The sequence below is a fragment of the Heteronotia binoei genome, chromosome 21 (assembly GCF_032191835.1).
Source record: "Heteronotia binoei isolate CCM8104 ecotype False Entrance Well chromosome 21, APGP_CSIRO_Hbin_v1, whole genome shotgun sequence".
Classification (NCBI taxonomy): Eukaryota; Metazoa; Chordata; class Lepidosauria; order Squamata; family Gekkonidae; genus Heteronotia; species Heteronotia binoei.
In genome coordinates this window covers 17,513,129-17,533,729 of record NC_083243.1, presented here as the reverse complement: position 1 = coordinate 17,533,729, position 20,601 = coordinate 17,513,129, and the positions used below count along the sequence as shown (strand labels likewise).

The 20,601-nt window shown below is 48.9% G+C and overlaps 1 protein-coding gene across 1 annotated transcript in view; it reads right to left on the bottom strand.

Moving 5' to 3' along the window:
- Nucleotides 1-4,106: 4,106 nt before the first annotated feature.
- Nucleotides 4,107-20,601, bottom strand: part of HIF1A (hypoxia inducible factor 1 subunit alpha) — an 84,444-nt gene continuing 67,949 nt past the window's right edge. The window contains 7 exon segments of the mRNA XM_060261621.1: nt 4,107-6,210; nt 8,792-8,918; nt 12,216-12,327; nt 14,533-14,924; nt 15,815-15,937; nt 20,061-20,134; nt 20,137-20,328. Of these exon segments, the coding sequence (XP_060117604.1) occupies nt 6,059-6,210; nt 8,792-8,918; nt 12,216-12,327; nt 14,533-14,924; nt 15,815-15,937; nt 20,061-20,134; nt 20,137-20,328 (1,172 nt within the window). The 3' untranslated portion in view covers nt 4,107-6,058.

The window sequence follows — 20,601 nt, the reverse complement described above, 5'->3', positions numbered from 1 at the left end:
AAATAGGTGTGAAAAACCTCAGCTCGAAACCCTGGAGAGCCGCTGCCAGTCTGAGTAGACCATACTGACTTTGATGGACCGAGGGTCTGATTCAGTAGAAGGCAGCTTCATATGTTCATGACAAATGCTGTCTCCAAACCAGCCAACTGGGCAGTGGGGGCTTTGAGAGCCACAGTTTGGCCACCCGTTTAAGACCAACAGAAATTTATTGAATATCCTCCGTCCCCAGTAGGAGTCAATCACCAGAGGTTGATATGACTTTCAGATGCAGGCAGACGCACACACACACGCTCATGAAAAATGCAAAAATACAAAAAGGGTTTATTCAGAGTATGAGCTTTTGAAGTGTGCTTGCACACAAAACCTCATCGCTTGAATAAGCCTTGGTTGGCCTTAAGGGTGCCGCCGTATTTTTAATGATGTAAAAGAATGTTTCTTAACGTTCTCTGCCTTGTGGACTCGTTCTTCATTTGTGCAAACATTTTTCACGGAAAGAAACGAAATAAATAAAGTGTGCAGCTTCTAAAAACATGTAGAACTGTTGGGCTACAGTAGAGCAGCTAGATTTGAGTCTAGAAGCACCATAAAAAGGTAAAGGTAGTCCCCTGTGCAAGCAACCAGTCATTTCCGACTCTGGGGTGATGTCGAATCACGTTTTCGCAGCAGACTTTTTTACAGGGTGGTTTGCCATTGCCTTCCCCAGTCATCTACACTTCCCCCCCAGCAAGCTGGGGACTCATTATTCCCACCTCGGAAGGAAGGCTGAGCCACCCTTGAGCCGGCTACCTGAACCCAGCTTCCATCAGGATCAAACTCAGATCATGAGCAGAGAGCTCAGACTGTAGTACTGCAGCTTTACCACTCTGCAGGATTTTCAAGGTTAGAAGTGTTTTGAGTTAAAGCTCACTTCACCAGATACCAAAATCTGACAAAGGAACATTTGACTCTCAAAAGCTTTTACCCCAAATATCCTGTTGGTCTCTAAGGTTCTTCTCTAGACTCTGTTCTAGCTGCTTTGAAAATATGTAACTTTTATTTAGAATATTTACATCTTGCCTTTCTCTCCAAATGAGAGCTTAAGGTAGTTTGCCGGGGGGGGTGGGGGGGTGGGACAGGTTTTAACAATGCCGTTACCACGTAGGGGTGAGAAAAGCCGCCATTCTGTCTTTGCAACTGCTGTAAAAGGTTGTCCTCATTTGGTCACTCTGTTTAGGCAAATGATTTGATGGAAGGGTAATTTTTCAGTTTGCTTATGGTTCTCTCTCATGTAGTCTACTTAGTCCTATATGGCAGCACAAGCTGATGGGTACCCAAAGAACTACACCTGACCTGCCAATCAAAGCCTGGCTTGTAAATTTAGGCACATCAATTTCTTCCTTAATGCAAAGACCCAAATTAAAATATTTCTGTATTGCCCGGGTTTTGATGCATTTCTATCATTAGCTGAATTAAGGGATTGTGAGGGACATACCTGTGAATCTGGAGAAGCAAAGGAAAGGCAAGAGAAGGGATTGATTTTAGAAACGGGTAAAGGAAGAAAACACTGATGCATCATCTTAGTAGTTTCTCTAAAGAATGACATCATGAAAAAAATACATTATAAAATGCTGGAATGTTTCAGTTGAGTTAAAAACAACTGAATCTCCTTTTTCTAAAAAAAACCTCAACAGAATAATAGGAAGTTCATATTGAACTGGATATAACTCAGGGGTGGCCAGACTTGAAGAAGATATTGGATTTATATCCCGCCCTCCACTCCGGAGTCCCAGAGCGGCTCACAATCTCTTTTACCTTCCTCCCCCACAACAGACACCCTCTGAGGTGGGTGGGGCTGGAGAGGGCTCTCACAGCAGCTGCCCTTTCAGGGACAACCTCTGCCAGGGCTATGGCTGACCTAAGGCCATGCTAGCAGTGCAAGTGGAGGAGTGCGGAATCAAACCTGGTTCTCCCAGATAAGAATCCGCTCACTTAACCACTACACCAAACTTGCTCAATGGAAGAGCCACATGGAATAAATGTCAGCTGTTTGAGAGTTCCAAGACAGGAAAGTAAAATAGATTGGGGAGGTGGAAAGAAAGCAACTTTTAACTTTAAATGCGTTCTCCAAGCTGCCGGCTGGCTTGGCGAAGTGATTTAAAGAGAGAAATGCCTTTTCCAAGCTGGCTGATGGGGTGGCGGGGGCTTTGAGAGCCTCACATTATGTGTGAAAGAGCCACATACGGCTCCTGAGTTTGGCCACCCCTGGTACAGGTCTTCTCTTCAAACCGTTCATGTTAATTGTGTTTATTGAAAACTGAAAAACAATTCAGATGAATGCACTTCCTCTGAATCTTACATACGTAATGCTATTACAGGGCAAAGTCTTTGTTGTGTAGGTTAAAATCTGCTCGTTTCCTTTAAGAAAAAGCTCTTCCCCGCAAAGGCAAATTAGACAAGTGTAAGTCCATTTGGCGTAACCACGTACATTATGCCTGCCCCGGTATTTTCAATTCTTTGCAGACATTTAACTTTAACTAGTCGTCATGGAAGTCTAGTTAGGCGGCATGCGAAAGAAGCAAGAATATGTTGCCTTTTTCAAGGGCCGCCTTCTATGCTAAGACGGATATATAAGGAGGTTTCAAAGCAGACGAGACTGAAACTTGGGACTAAACTGTTGGGGGAAACATGCTATTTTTAAAAAGATCAGACCTGGAAACGAACACTATCAGTTCAAAGGCAAACCACTGTGCTATTCTACAGTGCTTTTTGAAGTTGCAGAAGCCATACAAGTAGCTAAATAAGAAGCCTACAAGGTGACTGCGGTAGAGAGGAAAAGGGCATCAGCACTCAATCAGCATCGACTGTCTGTGTGTGTGTAAAGTGCTATCGAGTTGCAGCCAACTTGTGACAACCCTGTATGGTTTTCAAGGCAAGAGACATTCAGAGATGGCTGGCCATTGTCTGCTGCAGCACAGTGACCCTGGACTTCCTTGGTGGTCTCCCATCCAAATATTAACCAGGGCTAGCAGGTGGCTGAGAGGTGATAGGATCCCCATCTTCAAGTGCCTGAAGGGCTGTCATATAGAGGATGGGGTGGAATTGTTTTCTGTGGCCCTGGAAGGTAGGAGCAGAACCAGTGGGTTGAAATTAAATCAGGAGTTTCCGGCTCAACATTAGGAAGAACTTCCTGTCTGTTCGAGCGGTTCCTCAGTGGAGCAGGCTTCCTTGGGAGGTGGTGGGCTCTCCTTCCTTGGAGGTTTTTAGACAGAGGCTAGATGGCCATCTGACAGCGATGAAGATCCTGTGAATTTAGGGGGAGGTATTTGTGTGTTTCCTGCATTGAGCAGGGGGTTGGACTAGATGACGCTGGAGGTCCCTTCCCACTCTATGATTCTAAGGCAGACCCTCCTTAGCTTTCAAGCACAGTTCTGCGAGAGCGATGGCTGACCCAAGGCCATTCCAGCAGCTGCAAGTGGAGGAGTGGGGAATCAAACCCGGTTCTCCCAGATAAGAGTCTGCGCACTTAACCGCCACACCAAACTGGATCTAAGCTATTTAGTCTTGTCAGTTCCTCCATGGTATTAAAGTAAGGGCACTCAAAGCAAAGGTTTTATGTGAACCAAGCCCCTAAGATACTGAAGAAGATATTGGATTTATATCCCGCCCTCCACTCCAAAGAGTCTCAGAGCGGCTCACAATCTCCTTTCCCTTCCTCCCCCACAACAGACACCCTGTGAGGTAGATGAAGATATTGGATTTATATCCCGCCCTCCACTCCGAAGTGTCTCAGAGCGGCTCACAATCTCCTTTACCTTCCTTCCCCACAACAGACACCCTGTGAGGTCGGTGGGGCTGGAGAGGGCTCTCCCAGCAGCTGCCCTTTCAAGGACAACCTCTGCGAGAGCTATGGCTGACCCAAGGCCATTCCAGCAGCTGCAAGTGGAAGAGTGGGGAATCAAACCCGGTTCTCCCAGATAAGAGTCTGCACACTTAACCACTACACCAAACTGGCTCTCTTAAGATTGCCTAGTGCACCTTTTCAACAATGCTGTGGGGCTCTAGGTCACAATCCGAAGGCACCTGGAAGCACATAATCGCCTGCTGATATAACAACACTGTGTTGCAGGCCTGGTCCACATATAGTTTATTGATGTAATAAAACAATACAGTTAGTGTTAGATCCAACCACAAAAAAAGGACAGAATGTGGAGGGGGGTGGAATATTGTCCAGCACAAAGAAGGAAAATAAGATCTTTTGTGACATATTCCCTAATTATTTTTTTTTTAAAAAAGGTTCCTAAAATATATTCAGCATTTCCGAAATCTATGGTTAACAAAAAAAAATAAAAATAAAATAAAATATAGATATTAATAGCAACAAGGTGCATAAACCCGCCCCACCCCCCCCCCCCACCCCAAAAAACATCATATATCACTGAGCAACTCAAATGTCGGACTAGGCAGCTCTGCTAGCGAGAAAGAAAGAAAAAAAAAAAAGAGAGGATGCTTTACAATTTGCTTGAAATATCACCTCTACCCAGACAAGGTTAACCGGAAACATTTAAGATTCAGTTCTCAGGTGCACAATAATCAGCATGGACTTTCACAGCTATAGGCAGGGGGAAAGGTTTTTGTTTCTCTCTTTGCGTCGGGCGAAGCAGGTGACTTTGAAAACACTTTTCTCTTCGAGTTCAAGGGAGAGAGGTATCCATGCAAACGGAGGGAGCCCTGCTGGAGTAGAGCCCAGGCTCATCTGGTCCAGCACCCTAGCTCTCGCCAGCCTAATGCTTCGACGAAGGCTGCGGAGCAGGACGTGAAGGGAAGCCCCTCCCTTGTTATTCTGTCCCCCAGCAAAGAGGTTACGCGGAAGTATACTGCCTCTGAAAATGGAGGCATTAATTAGCTATCGTGGCCAATTGCTACAGGCAGCCGTGAGCGCGTCTAAGCCTCTGCCGGTAGCAATTCACCAATGCCTTGTGGAAAGAAGTCCTTTCTTCTGTCTCCCCTGAATTTGCTGACAACTGATTTCATCAGGTGAGTCCAAATTCTAGTATTATACGTTTCTTTCTCCGCACCACATATAAACGCTTTTCAGACATCTTTTATTTTTTTTTTAAAAAAAATCTATGAACTAAAAATCCCCAAACGCTGCTAGCTTTTTCAGATCAAACCCCTTCTTTTCTTTTTCTCCCGACCACACCTGGACATTAAACACAGCATTTCAAGAACTCTTCTGTATTACGTGACTAAAACAACAACGATACGGCAAAAAAAATTTTCAACATGATTTCACAGGCAATAAAACAGAACGAGAAGGAACAGAAAGGAAGAAAAGGAAAAATTCAAAAGGTTGTTCTCCTTTTAAAAACTAGCTTTATAAACGCAGAATATATTGCATGAGGAACTTGCTGGTTCTTTTATTTTTTATTTTCTTAAGAAAATATATTGTGCGATTGTGGCTACAAATGCACTACATCAAAGCAACGTTTAGTAAATCTTTTTTTTTTTGTCTCCTTCTTTAAAAAAAAAAAATTAAAAGAAGTAAAAATTTATCCGGACGTCGTAGAGCTACAAATCGCAAGCTGTTTCTCGACTCGCTTACAGACCCCCCCCCAACCATATTAAAAAAGGCCGAGCCTGTTTCGCCAACAGAACGTCTTTTCGGTAATAAACCCCCGGTCAAAAATTTAAAAAAATAAATAATAATTAAAAAGGTGCCTACTTAAAAAGCTGCAAAACTGCCAGCGTGCTCTAAAAAAAGTCCCCAATTTCCAACTCTTCGGCTTACCAAAGGTTCAGTTACGAAAACGCAGTTTGCGGAGTTCAACTGCTGTTTTACGTAAAGAATGCATTTTTTTTTTGTTTAAATCTGCTTTAAAAAAGAGAAAAGGACTCCAAAAGTAGAAAGGGGGATCTGAACCCAACTAACTGAATTAGTGCAGTATTTTGTAGCCAGGCTTCTAAGATCAGATATAGAAAATATAAATAGACTGCTTTTTTTTTTTTTAGGCGGTGAATCACCAGTGTCCAATAAAACGGAACGACGACAGTGCAGGGGGGTGGGGGGAGAGGGGGAAGCTCAGTTGACTTGATCCAGGGCTTTCAGCAGCTCTTCGCCCTGCAGCAGGTTTCGGTTGCCTTGGATGGGAGCATTCACTTCACAGTCGTAGCTGGTCAGCTGCGGGAGTCCCTTCTCATCCATCGATTGCCCTAGGAGCTTGCTGGCTATATCTAGAAGAGGGGGGTGGGAAGCATGTCACTTGGGCAATAACAAGAAAGAGAGCGGGGAGAGAACCAACTGCAAATTTGAGTGCCATGAACACATGACAACATTGGATTTATATTCCCCACTCCTCCACATGCACCTGCTGGAATGGCCTTAGCCACAGCTCTTGTAGAAGTTGTCCTTGAAAGAGCAGCTGCTGTGAGAGCCCTCTCAGCCCCATCCACCTCACAGGGTATGTTATGCGGGGAGAAGATGTAGGATATTGTAAGCCGCTGTGAGTCTCTGATTCGGAGAGACGGGCGGGGTATAAATCTACAATTCTTCCTCTTCTGTACTCTGAATCTCAGAGCGGTTCACAATCTCCTTTATCTTCCTCCTTCACAACGGACGCCCTGTGAGGTAAGTGGGGCTGAGAGAGCCCTCACAGAAGCTGCCCCTTTCAAGGATGAATTCCGTGAGACCTATGGCTGACCCAAGGCCATTCCAGCAGCTGCAAGTGGAGGAGCGGGGAAATCAAACCCGGTTCTCTCAGATATGAGTCCGCGCACTTCACCACTACACCAAACTGGCTGTTTGGCCAGTCGAAGCTGTTCTACTGAATCAGACCCTTGGTCCACCAAAGTCAATAGTGTTTACTCAGATTGGCAGTGGCTCTCCAAGGTCTCAGGCGGAGGTCTTTCATATCACCTCCTGCTTGATCCTTTTAACCGGAGATGCTGGGAATTGAACCTTGGATCTTCTGCATGCCAAGTACCTACCGCTGAGCCACAGCCAATGCACCCTCTAAACCAGGGGTGGCCAACGGTAGCTCTCCAGATGTTTTTTGCCTACAACTCCCATCAGCCCCAGCCAGCATGGCCAATGGCTGGGGCTGATGGGAGTTGTAGGCAAAAAAACATCTGGAGAGCTACCGTTGGCCACCCCTGCTCTAAACTGTGGAGTCTTGCGAGCAAAAATCCTACTTTGTGAGCTACTGTGTAGATAGATCCACGTGGGCAACGGTGTTCGTCTGAAGCAGAACAAAGCAGGAGTCAAGTTGCACCTTTAAGATCAACAGAGTTGTATTCAGAACGGAAGCTTTCGTGTGCTTTAGAAGCACACTTCGTCAGACGACAGGATGGAATGGCAAGCAAATATAGAGAAAGGGGGCAGTGAGTTAGTATGCAAAGTCATGGGAATGTTTTTTAGCAGATTAAAAGAATCACAATTTGGGGTCTGGTGACTGTTAGTTTGCGTTGACTGTCCAGTCTTGCGATTCTTTTAATCTGCTAAAAAACATTCCCATGACTCTGCATACTAACTCGCTTCTCTATATTTAGGACTGCTTGCCATTCCATCCTATTGTTTGATGGCGTGCGCTTCCAGCACACGAAAGCTTGTATTCTGAATAAAACTTAGTTGGTCTTAAAGGTGCCACTGGACTCCTGCTTTGTGAGCTGCGGCATAAAATTAGTGTGCTCTGGGGCCATCCTTCCTGAGCGAAGACAAAAATGTGTGAACCGGAGGCTAAAAAACGGTGAGCCAGCTCACACAAACTCCACTTTGAGGGAACACTGGCCACAGCCCTGCTCCCCAAATACAAACAGGCAAGTTCAAGAAACACAAGCGTTCCCTCTAAGCTGAGTGAGCGTGAGCTAGCTCACAGATTATTGGCCTCCAGCTCACACATTTGTGTCTTAGCTCAGGAAGGATGACCCCAGAGCACAATAATTGAGGCAGCAGCTCACGACTTGAATGCCAGGAGCTCACAGCTTTAATTCCAATGGCTCACAAAGTAGAATTTTTGCTCACGAGACTCTGCAACTTAAGAGGGAACACTAGTCGTAACTGTGAACTGCAATTCTGCAGCAAGTGGGGAGGGGGGGAGGCAAAGTGTTTTTCTTGGGGGGGGGGGCAAGGAGCAGAACCACTTCCTGTTTGTTTATTAAACCAAGTTTCCAGCTCTTATGGAAATACACTCTGAGCGCTGGTGAAATCTCAGAAGGGGAGGGCGAAGAAGATTCCCAGAAGAGCGTGACTTTGCTGCCTTGCTTATCCCAGTCGCCCATCCATAAACTAACCAAAGCAGAGTGATGCAAAATAGAAAAATTACGCAAATATACATGTCTAGTCAAGGTTGCAGGGAGAGTGGGGTCCACAAGAAAGGGGTGGGAAGAGCTTGGGGAGAGCGGTGGTGGCCAGAACAGGGCCATGGGGATCGTGCGGGCTGGAAAAAAGGGGGCCATGGGGAGAGCGGTGGTGGCAAGAAAGGGGTGAGGAGAGCTCAGGGAGAGCGGCCAGAACAGGGCTGCGGGGAGAGCGGTGATGGCAGGAAAGGCTCAGCAAGAGCCCAGGGAGAGCGGAGGCGGTCAGTGTGTGGCAGCAAGAGCGGAGCGGGGAGAGCAGCAGGGTAAGGAGGGGCCATACAGGTGGAAGGGGAGGTTGGGTGGAGGTGCTGTGCACCCCCCCCCCCCGGTAGCTACGGGCCTGACAAGCGTAGGTGAAGTTGTTGTGGGAGGAGCAGAAGGAAGAAATCTTCAACTGCCTTGGTTTACAGACGTCGCTTGGATGTCACCCCTGATTACATCAGGACACACAGATACTAACCTGACGGCAGCAAAATGACCGTCTTCTCGGCCACCTCGTTCTGCCCGTTAGACTTGCACCCTTTTACGCGTTTCCAGGCCAGCGACACGTTTCCTCCAGGACCACCCGACTGCGCCAGCAAAGCACCCTTTTAAAACACACACACACACACACACAAAGAGACACATATAGGAAGGTCTGTTACAGACAGTCGCTGCTACTGAGTGAAAGTTAACCAACAACGTCTACAAGCATAGCCAGCTTCAAGAGGGGATTGGATCAGAAGTCCATCAGTGACTATTAGCCACAGGGTATTGTTGGAACTCCCTGTCTGGGGCAGTGATGCTCTGTATTCTTGGTGCTTGGGAGAGGCAACAGTGGGAGGGCTTCTAGTGTCCTGGCCCCACTGGTGGACCTCCTGATGGCACCTGGGGTTTTTGGCCACTGTGTGACACAGAGTGTTGGACTGGATGGGCCAGTGGCCTGATCCAACATGGCTTCTCTTAAGTTCTTACATCTGGGGCAGTGATGCTCTGTATTCTGGGTGCTTGTGGGGGGCACAGTGGGAGGGCTTCTAGTGTCCTGGACCCACTGGTGGACTTCCTGATGGCACTTGGGGTTTTTTGGCCACTGCGTGACACAGAGTGTTGGACTGGATGGGTCATTGCTCTGATCCAACGTGGCTTCTCTTACGTCCTTTCAAAGCAGGTCTGTACACAATAAAACTTCAGAAGGAAGTCGGAATGTAAAACTTCCAAAACTAGGCACGAGCTACTGGGAAATCACTACTGTGCGGGCTCCCGTGCAACTGTCATTGTTCATTTCGTGCATTTTTGAACTGTGTTTCAACCCTACATGGTCATCAATGCAATGATATAAACTGCATATAAATATCTAATTTGTTTTAACAAGCCCAAGCCGGGGGGGAGGGGGAGAGATTTGACTAGCGACATGATTCCTAACAGGCCTCTTCTCTCTGAGTTTCAGAATTGTCTGTGCTCCGAATCCAGCACCTCTTCTCTCTGCTGCAACTTCTGCTGCTATGAGAGAGGAAGTCGCTGAATGCTAATGGAGCCCTAGGAAAGCTGTCCTGCTACTGCGACCTGTGGGGCTTCTCTTGGTGGCGACGACGGAAGAGGCTTTTGGTGTAGTAGTTAAGTGGGCAGACTCTTATCTGGGAGAACCGGGTTTGATTCCCCACTCCTCCACTTGCACCTGCTGGAATGGCCTTGGGTCAGCCATAGCTCTGGCAGAGGTTGTCCTTGAAAGGGCAGCTGCTGTGAGAGTCCTCTCAGCCCCACCTGCCTCACAGGGTGTCTGTTGTGGGGGAGGGAGATAAAGGCGATTGTGAGCCGCTCTGAGACTCTTCGGAGTGGAGGGCGGGATATAAATCCAATATCTTAATCTACCTCACAGGGTGTCTGTTGTGGGGGAGGAAGGTAAAGGAGATTGTGAGCCGCTCTGAGACTCTTCGAAGTGGAGGGCAGGATATAAATCCAATATCTTAATCTACCTCACAGGGTGTCTGTTGTGGGGGAGGAAGGTAAAGGAGATTGTGAGCCGCTCTGAGACTCTTCGAAGTGGAGGGCGGGATATAAATCCAATATCTTAATCTACCTCACAAGGTGTCTGTTGTGGGGGAGGAAGGTAAAGGAGATTGTGAGCCGCTCTGAGACTCTTCGGAGTGGAGGGCGGGATATAAATCCAATATCTTCTTCTTCTTCTGCCAGGGCCATGTTCTCAAGACAGGCTGTGGCGGCAACAGCATGCGCACCTTCACTCCTGCTGATGGCGGGGAGTTGTCACAGGCAGCCGGGCAGCCATGCCAAGGCAAGAGACTCCCTCACTCTTACCAACCTCAGAGCCATCTTTTATACATGGCGTTACACAGGGCCAGCCAGCGGCTGCTGCCATTTTCAAACTCTGCCGTTCAGCGGTGACACAGGTGGCAACCAAAGACAGGGCCTCTTCAGTAGTGGCACCTTATTTTCAAAATAAAACTATTAATCTTATTTATAATCCACCTTGCTCACAGGGATGCAAGGCAGATTGCTTAGTGAGTACATATTCAGGAACCAGCGTGTGAAGACGTGTACTTTTTTTCCCCTTTGGGGGTTGAAATGAGCAAAACCTTCGCTTTGTGTTTTAGAACTCCCCCCCCCCTTCTCTGTGTAGAGAATAGGGAGGGAGGAGCAAGTCAGTCAATGGATTTCCAGGCTCGCCTCAGAAACTTCTTAAGGTAATAAATCTAGACCAAGGGTGGCCAAACTGTGGCTTGGGAGCCACATGTGGCTGACATACATTGTGTGATTCTCAAAGCCCCCACCGCCCTGTTGGCCAGCTTGGAGAAGGCATTTCTCTCTTTAAATCACTTCTCCAAACCAAGCCAGCTGTTGGCTTAGACAATGCATTTAAAATGAAAGTAGCTTTCTTTCCACCTATCCCTCCCTCCTCCCATCTATTTTCCTTCTTTCCTTCCATCCTTGTGGCTCTCAAACATTTGGCGTTTATTCTACATGGCACTTACATTAAACAAGTTTGGCCACCCCTGATCTAGACAATGGCATGGTCAAGCTCCCCCCGCCCTTTAGAAGACGACGACGATATTGGACATTGGATTTATATTCCACCCTCCACTCAAGAGTCTCAGAGCGGTTTTACAATCTCCTTTATCTTCCTCCTCACAACAGACACCCTGTGAGGTGGGTGGGGCTGAGAGAGCTCTTACAGCAGCTGCCCTTTCAAGGAAAACTCTTGCAATAGCTATGGTTGACCTAAGGCCATTCCAGCAGCTGCAAGTGGAGGAGTGGGGAATCAAACCTGGTTCTCCCAGATAAAAGTCTGCGCACTTCACCACTACACCAAACTGGCCTCTTCTCATGCAAGGCAAGGATGGGGCTAACTGCTTGCACATAACTCCCTTTTCATTTCATGGGTGCATGGCTGCAGAAAATTTCAAGTTATGCTGGGCCCAGGGCCAGCTCACACACTAGGCAAATTAGGTATTTGCCTAGAGCGTCGGGCAAAGGGGTGCCGAATTGAGCTCTACCCCACCCCCCGGCACCCAAGACAAATGCCTAATTGCCACGGAGCAGTTTGGCAGCGGGCAAGCCACCTCCCCCCACCCCCGGCGCACTCAGGCACCAGCCTCGTGCTTACCCGTTTCGGAGGGCATCAGAACAGCGCTCTCGCTTAATAGAGAGCAGAACGAGGCTTTGCTCCCCCCTCCCTTCCTGTTCCGGAAGGGAGGGGTGAGAACGAAGCCTCTTCCTGCCTTCTATTAAGAGAAGGGTCTATTGCGATGCCGGTCGAAGTGGGTAAGCACAAGAGTAGTGTCGCTCCTATGAGCGCGCCAGGGGGGTGGGGGAGTAAAGCAAAAGAGAGAGATGTGACGCCTTCAGTGTTTTAAGCGGCAAGGGTAATGAAAGGATATTTGAAAACTTACAATTCCCACCGCTTGGAAAAGCAAGCCCTCCTGCTCCATCTTCCGTTTCCTCTGAATGTTATGCAAAGCTATGATCTTCGGACTGAGGCCTTCGTTCGCCGCAGTCGATTTACTGAGGGAAAGAGATTTTATTTATTTATTTATTCTATCAAATTCATATTCCGCCCTTCCCTATCGGGCTCAGGGTGGCTAGCAACAGTTAAAAACCACATCGAATACTTAAAAAAACCACACACACAGCAGAATATACAATAAAAACAAGTCCATACATTTTCCTCCAGCTCGTTGTACTAAGAGCCCCGTAAGCTCTTGGAGGACTGGCTTACGTGGGGGGTGAGTGTGGCTTAATATAAGGAGTTCCTGCTACAAGAAAAAGCCCTGATTGTAACTCACATCCACCAGGAGATGGCAGGAAGGAATTTGCTCTTGGGGGTTGGTGGGTGCATTTCAGATTGCAAGCCAAAGTTTGCAGGGAATCTATGGGGCAAGAACGTATGAGTGGGATGGATTGGGGTGGGGGGGAGATCACTAAAGGACAAAGCAAATACTCCACTGAAAACACCGAAGACGTCTATTCTCGCCATGAATACAAAACTACTGATATGTTTTCTTTGAATCGGAATGCAGTTAAAAGACTCTAAGAACAAAGAGGGAGCAACGCTGGCCGAGGCTGAGCCACAAGAAAAAAAGACCTGTTGAGAAGTATTTGGAACCACAGGATTGGAACTGTTGCAAAGAGAAGGTATAAATCTCTTTCTTTGACTAGCAGAAGTTGTCTCAGTGCCTGCGTACACATGCACCCCCTTCTGTGCCTGCATTTCAAAGATGTGATGGTTTCAGCAGAATTTCTAAAAGTGGATTAGCGTTCTAAAGGCAAGATAATTGTATTGCCAAGGCAGTGGTGGTAACCAGTGTTCCCTCTAAGCTGAGTTAGCATGAGCTAGCTCACAGATATTTAGCCTCCAGCTCACACATTTTTGTCTTAGCTCAGGAAGGATGACCCCAGCCCAATAATTTATGCAGTAGCTCTCAACTTGAATGCCAGTAGCCAACAACTTTAATGCTAGTAGCTCATGAAGTAGAATTTTTGCTCACAAGACTGCAGCTTAGAGGGAACATTGGTGGTAACCATGCACAATGGAATTTTAAACCAGGAAAACTTGATCTTTGAGTGCACACAGACACACACACAGCTGAATGACAATGACAAAAAGGAAATGTTGAACTTTGGGCTTTTAGACAAACTGTAATAAAAGGAAAAGCAGGGATGATGATCACTCATTAAGAATCACTCATGAAATTTGGATCTAGAATTCCAGGGCTCCAAGACTCAGTTTTGCCGTGAACTTTGGTGGGATGTTTGGAAAAGAGACATCCAACTCCCTAATTTCAGTTCCCCATCTGTAAACTGGGCACAACTACCATCTCAATGGATTGTGCAACACTGCATGTATAAAATGCGATAGGCAATAACACATTAGCAGATCTACAAGGACACTGGTAAAAAAAGTCATAGTCCTTTGCAGAACAAAGTTCGTTCTTAATTAGACGTATAAACACACACACACACACACACACACAAATAACACATTAGCAGATCTACAAGGACACTGGTTAAAAAAAAAAGTCATAGTCTAGGGGTGTCGAACATGAGGAGGAACCCCGGAGGGCTCCTATCGGGCCCCCAAGCAACTGGCTGTCATCTGCTTCCTTCTCCCTCTCTTGCTTCCTTCTCCATCACAGCTTGCTTTGCAAGGCTTGCTCAACTGCACAGGAGCTGCAGAGCAAAACCTCTTTTTTCTCCATTGGCTGAGGCTCCTCCCTTGGGGAGGAAAGGCAGTTTTTCCAGCAGAGCTACTGAGCCAAGCCTCTCTTTCTTCTATTAGCTTAGACTCCTCCCTCCCCCCTCCAGTCCCCTGGGGAAGGAAAGAAAGAGCGGCAACTTCCTTTGCCCAGTTCCCTGGATCCCACGGAGAAAAACAAAGAAAGCACCTTGAAGACCAACGAGTGCTAAGGTTTTAAGCATGTTTTAATTGTGTTTGTCTGTGTCCTTTATAAAGTTTATATCTCTGCTACCTAATCTTAAATAGGCACACGCATGGCCCAGCCCACCATGGTCTGGCCTGATAAGGTCTCATTTATGTCAGATCCAGCCCTCATAACAAATGAGTTTGACACCCGTCATAGTCCCTTGAAGAACAAAGTCAGTCAAAGTGAGTTCTTAATGAGATAGTTAAACACACACACAAATCACTTTTCCCTTTTCATGCATTGTTTTGACCTTTAGAAAAAAAATTAAACAAGTTTTTACAGCTACCTTTTACCCAACGTGACTGTTAATAAGTTGGGTGTCCCTGGACTTGATTTCCCTTTCTGCTCTACCAGGCCTTTCCCCGTTCTGACCGGCGACGCTGTTCGGCTTGGACTCTCCGCATACGGCGAGGCTGGGCGGCTGGTCTTTTCTACAGCGATTTTAATGGGAGCTATGAGCATCTCCGAGTCATCCCCAGGTTTGGTGGACGCGGGCTTTATCTCCTCCGCTGCGGCAGGTGGCCTCGGAGCGGGCTGAAACCCGGCGGCCTTGGCCGCATTGGGAGGCGTGCTCGCTGAACTGCTCTCCAGCGGAGAAAGCTGGTCGAAGGTACGTAACTGGAAGTCGTCGTCCATGGGGATGTAGGGAGCTAACATCTCCAAATCTAAATCCGTTTCCTGAAAGGCAAAAGAAGAGTGGGTCAGTAGCACAGAAGTCACAGCTGCAGCGACGGTTACGGAACGCTTTTGAAGCCGCCTTACACCAAATCCGGCCAATAGTCTATCTAGTACAGTATCCTGTCTCACGCAGTGGCCAATCAGGTCTTCTGGAGGGCCAACCACAGTGCGTAGCGCAGGAGTGGCCAAACTTGCTTAACGTGAAAGCCACATAGAATAAACATCAGATGTTTGTGAGCCACAAGGAAGGGAGGGAGGGAGGGAGGGAGGGAGGGAGGGAGGGAGGGAGGGAGGGAGGAAGGAAGGAAGGAAGGAAGGAAGGAAGGAAGGAAGGAAGGAAGGAAGGAAGGAAGGAAGGAAGGAAGGAAGGAAGGAAGGAAGGAAGGAAGGAAGGAAGGAAGGAAGGAAGGAAGGACAAATAGATGGGGGAGGAAGGTGGGAAAAAAACAACTTTAGATGCATTCTCAAAGCTGCCAGCTGCCGCCTTCTCCAATCTGGCCAGTGGGGCGGTGAGGGCTTTAGGAGCCACACAATATGTGTGAAAGAGCCACATGGCTCCTGAGCCACAGTTTGGCCACCCCCAGCATAGGGCCTGAGGCCTTCCTTAGAACATCAGAAGAGCCCTGCTAGATGATGCCAACAGTCCATCCAGTCCAGCATCCCATCTCACACGGTGGCCAAACAGTTCCTCTAGAGGGCCATCAACAGGGCATAGAGGCCAAGGCCTTCCCCTGATGTTCCCACGTGGCTCAGGGATTCAGAGGATTAGTGCTTCTGAATTAGTGCCTCAGTCACTCAGCCTGCGAGCTAGCTCACGCTAACTCAGCTTAGAGGGAACGCTGGCACCAAGGCAGGCCTAGAAAACCTACCAAACTTGCTCACGCGCCCACCTGCATAGAGAACGGGTTCTTCGAGTCCGGGTCGATGGCGAAGAGCTTCTCCACCAGCTCGAGCTTGAACTCGCTGGCCATTTCGTTGTCCACATCGAAGCAGTAGTCGCTGGGGCTGCTGGGCTGTAAAGACAATCCCGCCACCTCTTTTCAGTGCCTCGTGCCTCACCCCAAACAACCGATGCGAGTTCCGCACGACAGAAATGGTTTGCATTCCCTCTCACCGTTTCATGAATCCCCACCGTCCCAGTTTACAGGATTTCAGCGCTTCCTACAGCGAGGATGAGCCCGGAGAGTAGTCCTAAACTCACACATTCAGTTTAACGCCATAGCTGGAAGACGTGCGAACTTGTATCCTACTGCTCTTTTTGGGCAAATTACGAAGCGTTCGATCAGCCTCTGGGTCCTTCTGCTAGTGGGAAGAGCAGCTCTTCTAGAAGAAGACGACTGCCAATTTATACCCCGCCCTTCTCCCTGAATCAGAGACTCAGGGTGGCTTACAATCTCCTATATCAGGGTGGCCAACGGTAGCTCTCCAGATATTTTTTTTGCCTACAACTCCCATCAGCCCCAGCCAGCATGGCCAATGGCTGGGGCTGATGGGAGTTGTAGGCAAAAAACATCTGGAGAGCTATCTTTGGCCACCCCTGCCCTATATATTCTCTCCGCACAACAGACGCCCTGGGAGGTAGATGAAGATATTGGATTTATATCCCGCCCTCCACTCCAAAGAGCCTCAGAGCGGCTCACAATCTCTTTTCCCTTCCTCCCCCACAACAGACGCCCTGTGAGGTAGATGAAGATATTGGATTTATATCCCGCCACCCACTCCAAAGAGCCTCAGAGCGGCTCACAATCTCCTTTCCCTTCCTCCCCCACAACAGACACCCTGTGAGGTGGGTGGGGCTGAGAGAGCTCTCGCAGCAGCTGCCCTTTCAAGGACAACTTCTGCCAGAGCTATGGCTGACCCAAGGCCCTTCCAGCAGGTGCAAGTGGAGGAGTGAGGAATCAAACCCGGTTCTCCCAGATAAGAGTCTGCACACTTAACCACTACACCAAACTGGCTCTCAAGGACAACTCCTACTGGGGAAGGGCATCTTTCCACTGGAAGAACGTCCCGTGGGCTGGACGAAGGCCTCACGCTTTGATGAGAGAAGTGCTGGGGCCAGGGCCGGCCCTAGATTGTCTGGCTCCCAAGGCAAGGCAACTTCTGGCACCCCCTCCCTGCACTGATAACGTCATAGAGTGCCCCCAGAAGGCCAGCGCCCTAAGCAATTGCCTAGTTTGCCTAGTGGCAAGGCCAATCCTGGCTGGGGTACAAGCCGCCCCCTGCCCAATCGCGTTGCTAGTATTTTAGTTTCAGCTGGGCAGCCGTGCTGGTCTGCAGGGAAAGAGTAAACCTGCGGCGCGCTTTAAAGATGAAATCTTGTTGGTCTTTAAAGTGCTGCCAGACTTGAAACTCACTCTCACGGGGAACCCCGAAAGTATCTAGCAGTATCTTTCATTTGGACTGCTGTATTGGTCCAGAAGAGCAGCCCGTGGTGCAGAGTGTGAAAGCTGCAATCCTGCAGCTCTGCTCACGACCTGAGTTTGATCCCCGGCGGAAGCTGGGTTCAGGTAGCCAGCTCCAGGTTGACGCAGCCTTCCATCCTTCCGAGGTCGGCCAAATGAGTCCCCAGCTTGCTGGGGGGAAAGCGTAGATGACTGGGGAAGGCAATGGCAAACCACCCCTTTAAAGTCTGCCGTGAAAACGTTGCGAGAGCAATGTCACCCAGAGTCGGAAACGACTGGTGCTTGCACAGGGGACCTTTCCTTTCCATCTCAGTGTTCCCCTGGGCTGGCTGGATAGTAGAAGGTTTTGAAGAAGAAGACATTGGATTTATATTCCGCCCTCCACTCAAGAGTCTCAGAGCGGCTCACAATCTCCTTTATCTCCCTCCCCCACAACAGACACTCTGTGAGGTGGGTGGGGCTGATAGGGCTCTCCCAGCAGCTGCCCTTTCAAGGACAACCTCTGCCAGAGCTATGGCTGACCCAAGGCCATTCCAGCAGCTGCAAGTGGAGGAGTGGGGAATCAAACCCGGTTCTCCCAGATAAGAGTCCGCACACTTAACCACTACGCCAAACTGGCTCTACACCAAACTGATGATGATATTGCAGGATCTTGCTATGTATGAATCATTTGAGATCCGTGAAGCTTGTTAAAGCCTCGTGTGAAATGGCAATATGCGCTTCCCTGTTGCGAACTGCGCTGTGCTGCTTATCGTTTTTACACCTGTCTCTGTTGAAAGGCCCCGTGGCGCAGAGTGGTAAAGCAGCAGTACTGCAGTACTGTGATCTGAACTCTCTGTTCACGACCTGAGTTCGATCCCAGCGAAAGCTGGTTCAGGTAGCTGACTCAAGGTCGACTCAGCCTTCCATCCTTCCGAGGTCGGTCAAATGAGTCCCCAGCTTGCTGGGGGGGAAAGTGTAGATGACTGGGGAAGGCAATAGCAAACCACCCCATTAAAAAGTCTGCCGTGAAAACATTGTGAGAGCAACGTCACTCCGGAGTCAGAAACGACTGGTGCTTGCACAGGGGGACTACCTTTACCTGTATCGGTACAGCAGTTGGCAGAATTCTAGACGACATCAAAATGTTGTGTTACTTTCTGCCACGCTAGCATCCAATGCAGACATGTCAAGCGGGCGTGCGCGGGGTGGGGGGGGGGTGTTTGTCCATTTCTTCAGTTGCTATGATGACCCCAAATAAAAGCTACAGTACTCTGCCACAGATGACCCAGGCTAGCGTGAACTTGCCAGATCCTGGAAGCTAAGAAAGGTTGGATCTGGGGGAATGCTTGGATGAGAGGGCACCAGAGAAGTCCAGGGTTACTACACAGCGGCAGGCAATGGCAAACCACCCCTGCTCATCTCTTGCCTTGGGAACCATGTGACAGCACTTTCCACCACCACCCTTTTGTGGAAACGTTAAGTGACTAAAAAGAGAAGCACCTAGCCGGCTATTGACTGGGAGGCAGTGTGGCATCGTGCCATGAACAGGGAAACTTTTCTGAATCCCTGCTCAACATATGGTGCAGCCTTTGGCCAGTGATCCTCTTCACAGTCAAACAGAAGATAAGCCCTTCTGGATCAGGCCAATGGCCCATCTGCTCCAGCATCCTGTCTCACAGAGTGGTCAACCAGTTCCTCTGAAGGGCCAACAACAGGGTATAGAGGCCGAGGCCTTCATTAGAACATCAGAAGAGTCCTGCTGGATCAGACCAGTGGTCCATCTAGTCCAGCACCTTGCCTCACACAGTGGCCAACCAGTTCCTCTGGAGGGCCAACAACAGGGCAGAGAGGCTGAGGCCTTCATAAGAACATCAGAAGAGCCCTGCTGGATCAGACCAGTGATCCATGTAGTCCAGCATCCTGCCTCTCACAGCGGTCAACCAGTTCCTCTGGACGGCCAACAACAGGGAATAGAGGTCAAGGCCTTCATTAGAATATCAGAAGAGTCCTGCTGGATCAGACCAGTGATCCATCTAGTCCAGCATCCTGCCTCTCACAGCGGTCAACCAGTTCCTCTGGACAGCCAACAACAGGGAATAGGGGTCAAGGCCTTCATTAGAATATCAGAAGAGTCCTGCTGGATCAGACCAGTGATCCATCTAGTCCAGCATCCTGCCTCTCACAGTGGTCAACCAGTTCCTCTGGACGGCCAACAACAGGGAACAGAGGTCAAGGCCTTCATTAGAATATCAGAAGAGTCCTGCTGGATCAGACCAGTGATCCATCTAGTCCAGCATCCTGCCTCTCACAGTGGCCAACCAGTTCCTCTGGACGGCCAACAACAGGGAATAGAGGTCAAGGCCTTCATTAGAACATTAGAAGAGTCCTGCTGGATCAGACCAGTGATCCATCTAGTCCAGCATCCTGTCTCTCACAGTGGCCAACCAGTTCCTCTAAAGGGCAATCAACAGGGCACAGAGGCCAAGGCCTTCCCCTGATGCTGCCACCTGGGTCTGGGATTCAGAGGTTGACTGTCTCTGAACGTGGAGGTTTTCCTACTCCACAAGACTGTTGCAGGAGGGGGGGGGGGAGTAAACGGGACTCTTCCCTCTTCCCTGCTTCTAAGGATAAGGGCAGGATGCAAAGTTGGTCAGGACTGGACAGTAGGAAATAAAATTCTTTTTATTTACAGGACAAGCAACTGGTTCCAGTGGAGAGCGTGGGATCCGGCGCCGATTCTCCAGCAACTAACCTCAGGTGAGCTTTGGCTGGTGCTGCCGTCGGAAGGAGTGGCTGGCTGCTCTTGCTTCTGGTGGACGGAGAAGATAGGTCCAGGGGCTCCGCGTGGGACACCACCTCCCTGTTGAGCACCGGGTCCGCGTTGCTCCGCAGAGGCTTGGCGGCGTCTGAAGCGGGCAGGGGGGACATGGCCAAATGTATGCTCTGCAATTTCTCACTGGATGAGGGGAGCATGACATCGTTATACAAAGGAACGTCATCGAGTGGCTGCTCATCAGAGTCTACAAGAGTTAAAAGAAAGCCATCGGCCTAATTAAGGAGCGTCGCGAGGCCCTTGTTGTTAAAGAAAAAGCAAACGAGCAAACAACCTCCCCCCACCCCAATCAGATGAAGAAGACAAACTGCAGATTTATATCCCGCCTTACACTCTGAATCTCAGTCTCAGTGTGGCTCACAATCTCCTTTCCCTTCCTCCCCCACAACAGACACCCTGTGAGGTGGGTGGGGCTGAGAGGGCTCTCACAGCAGCTGCCCTTTCAAGGACAGAGGCTCAG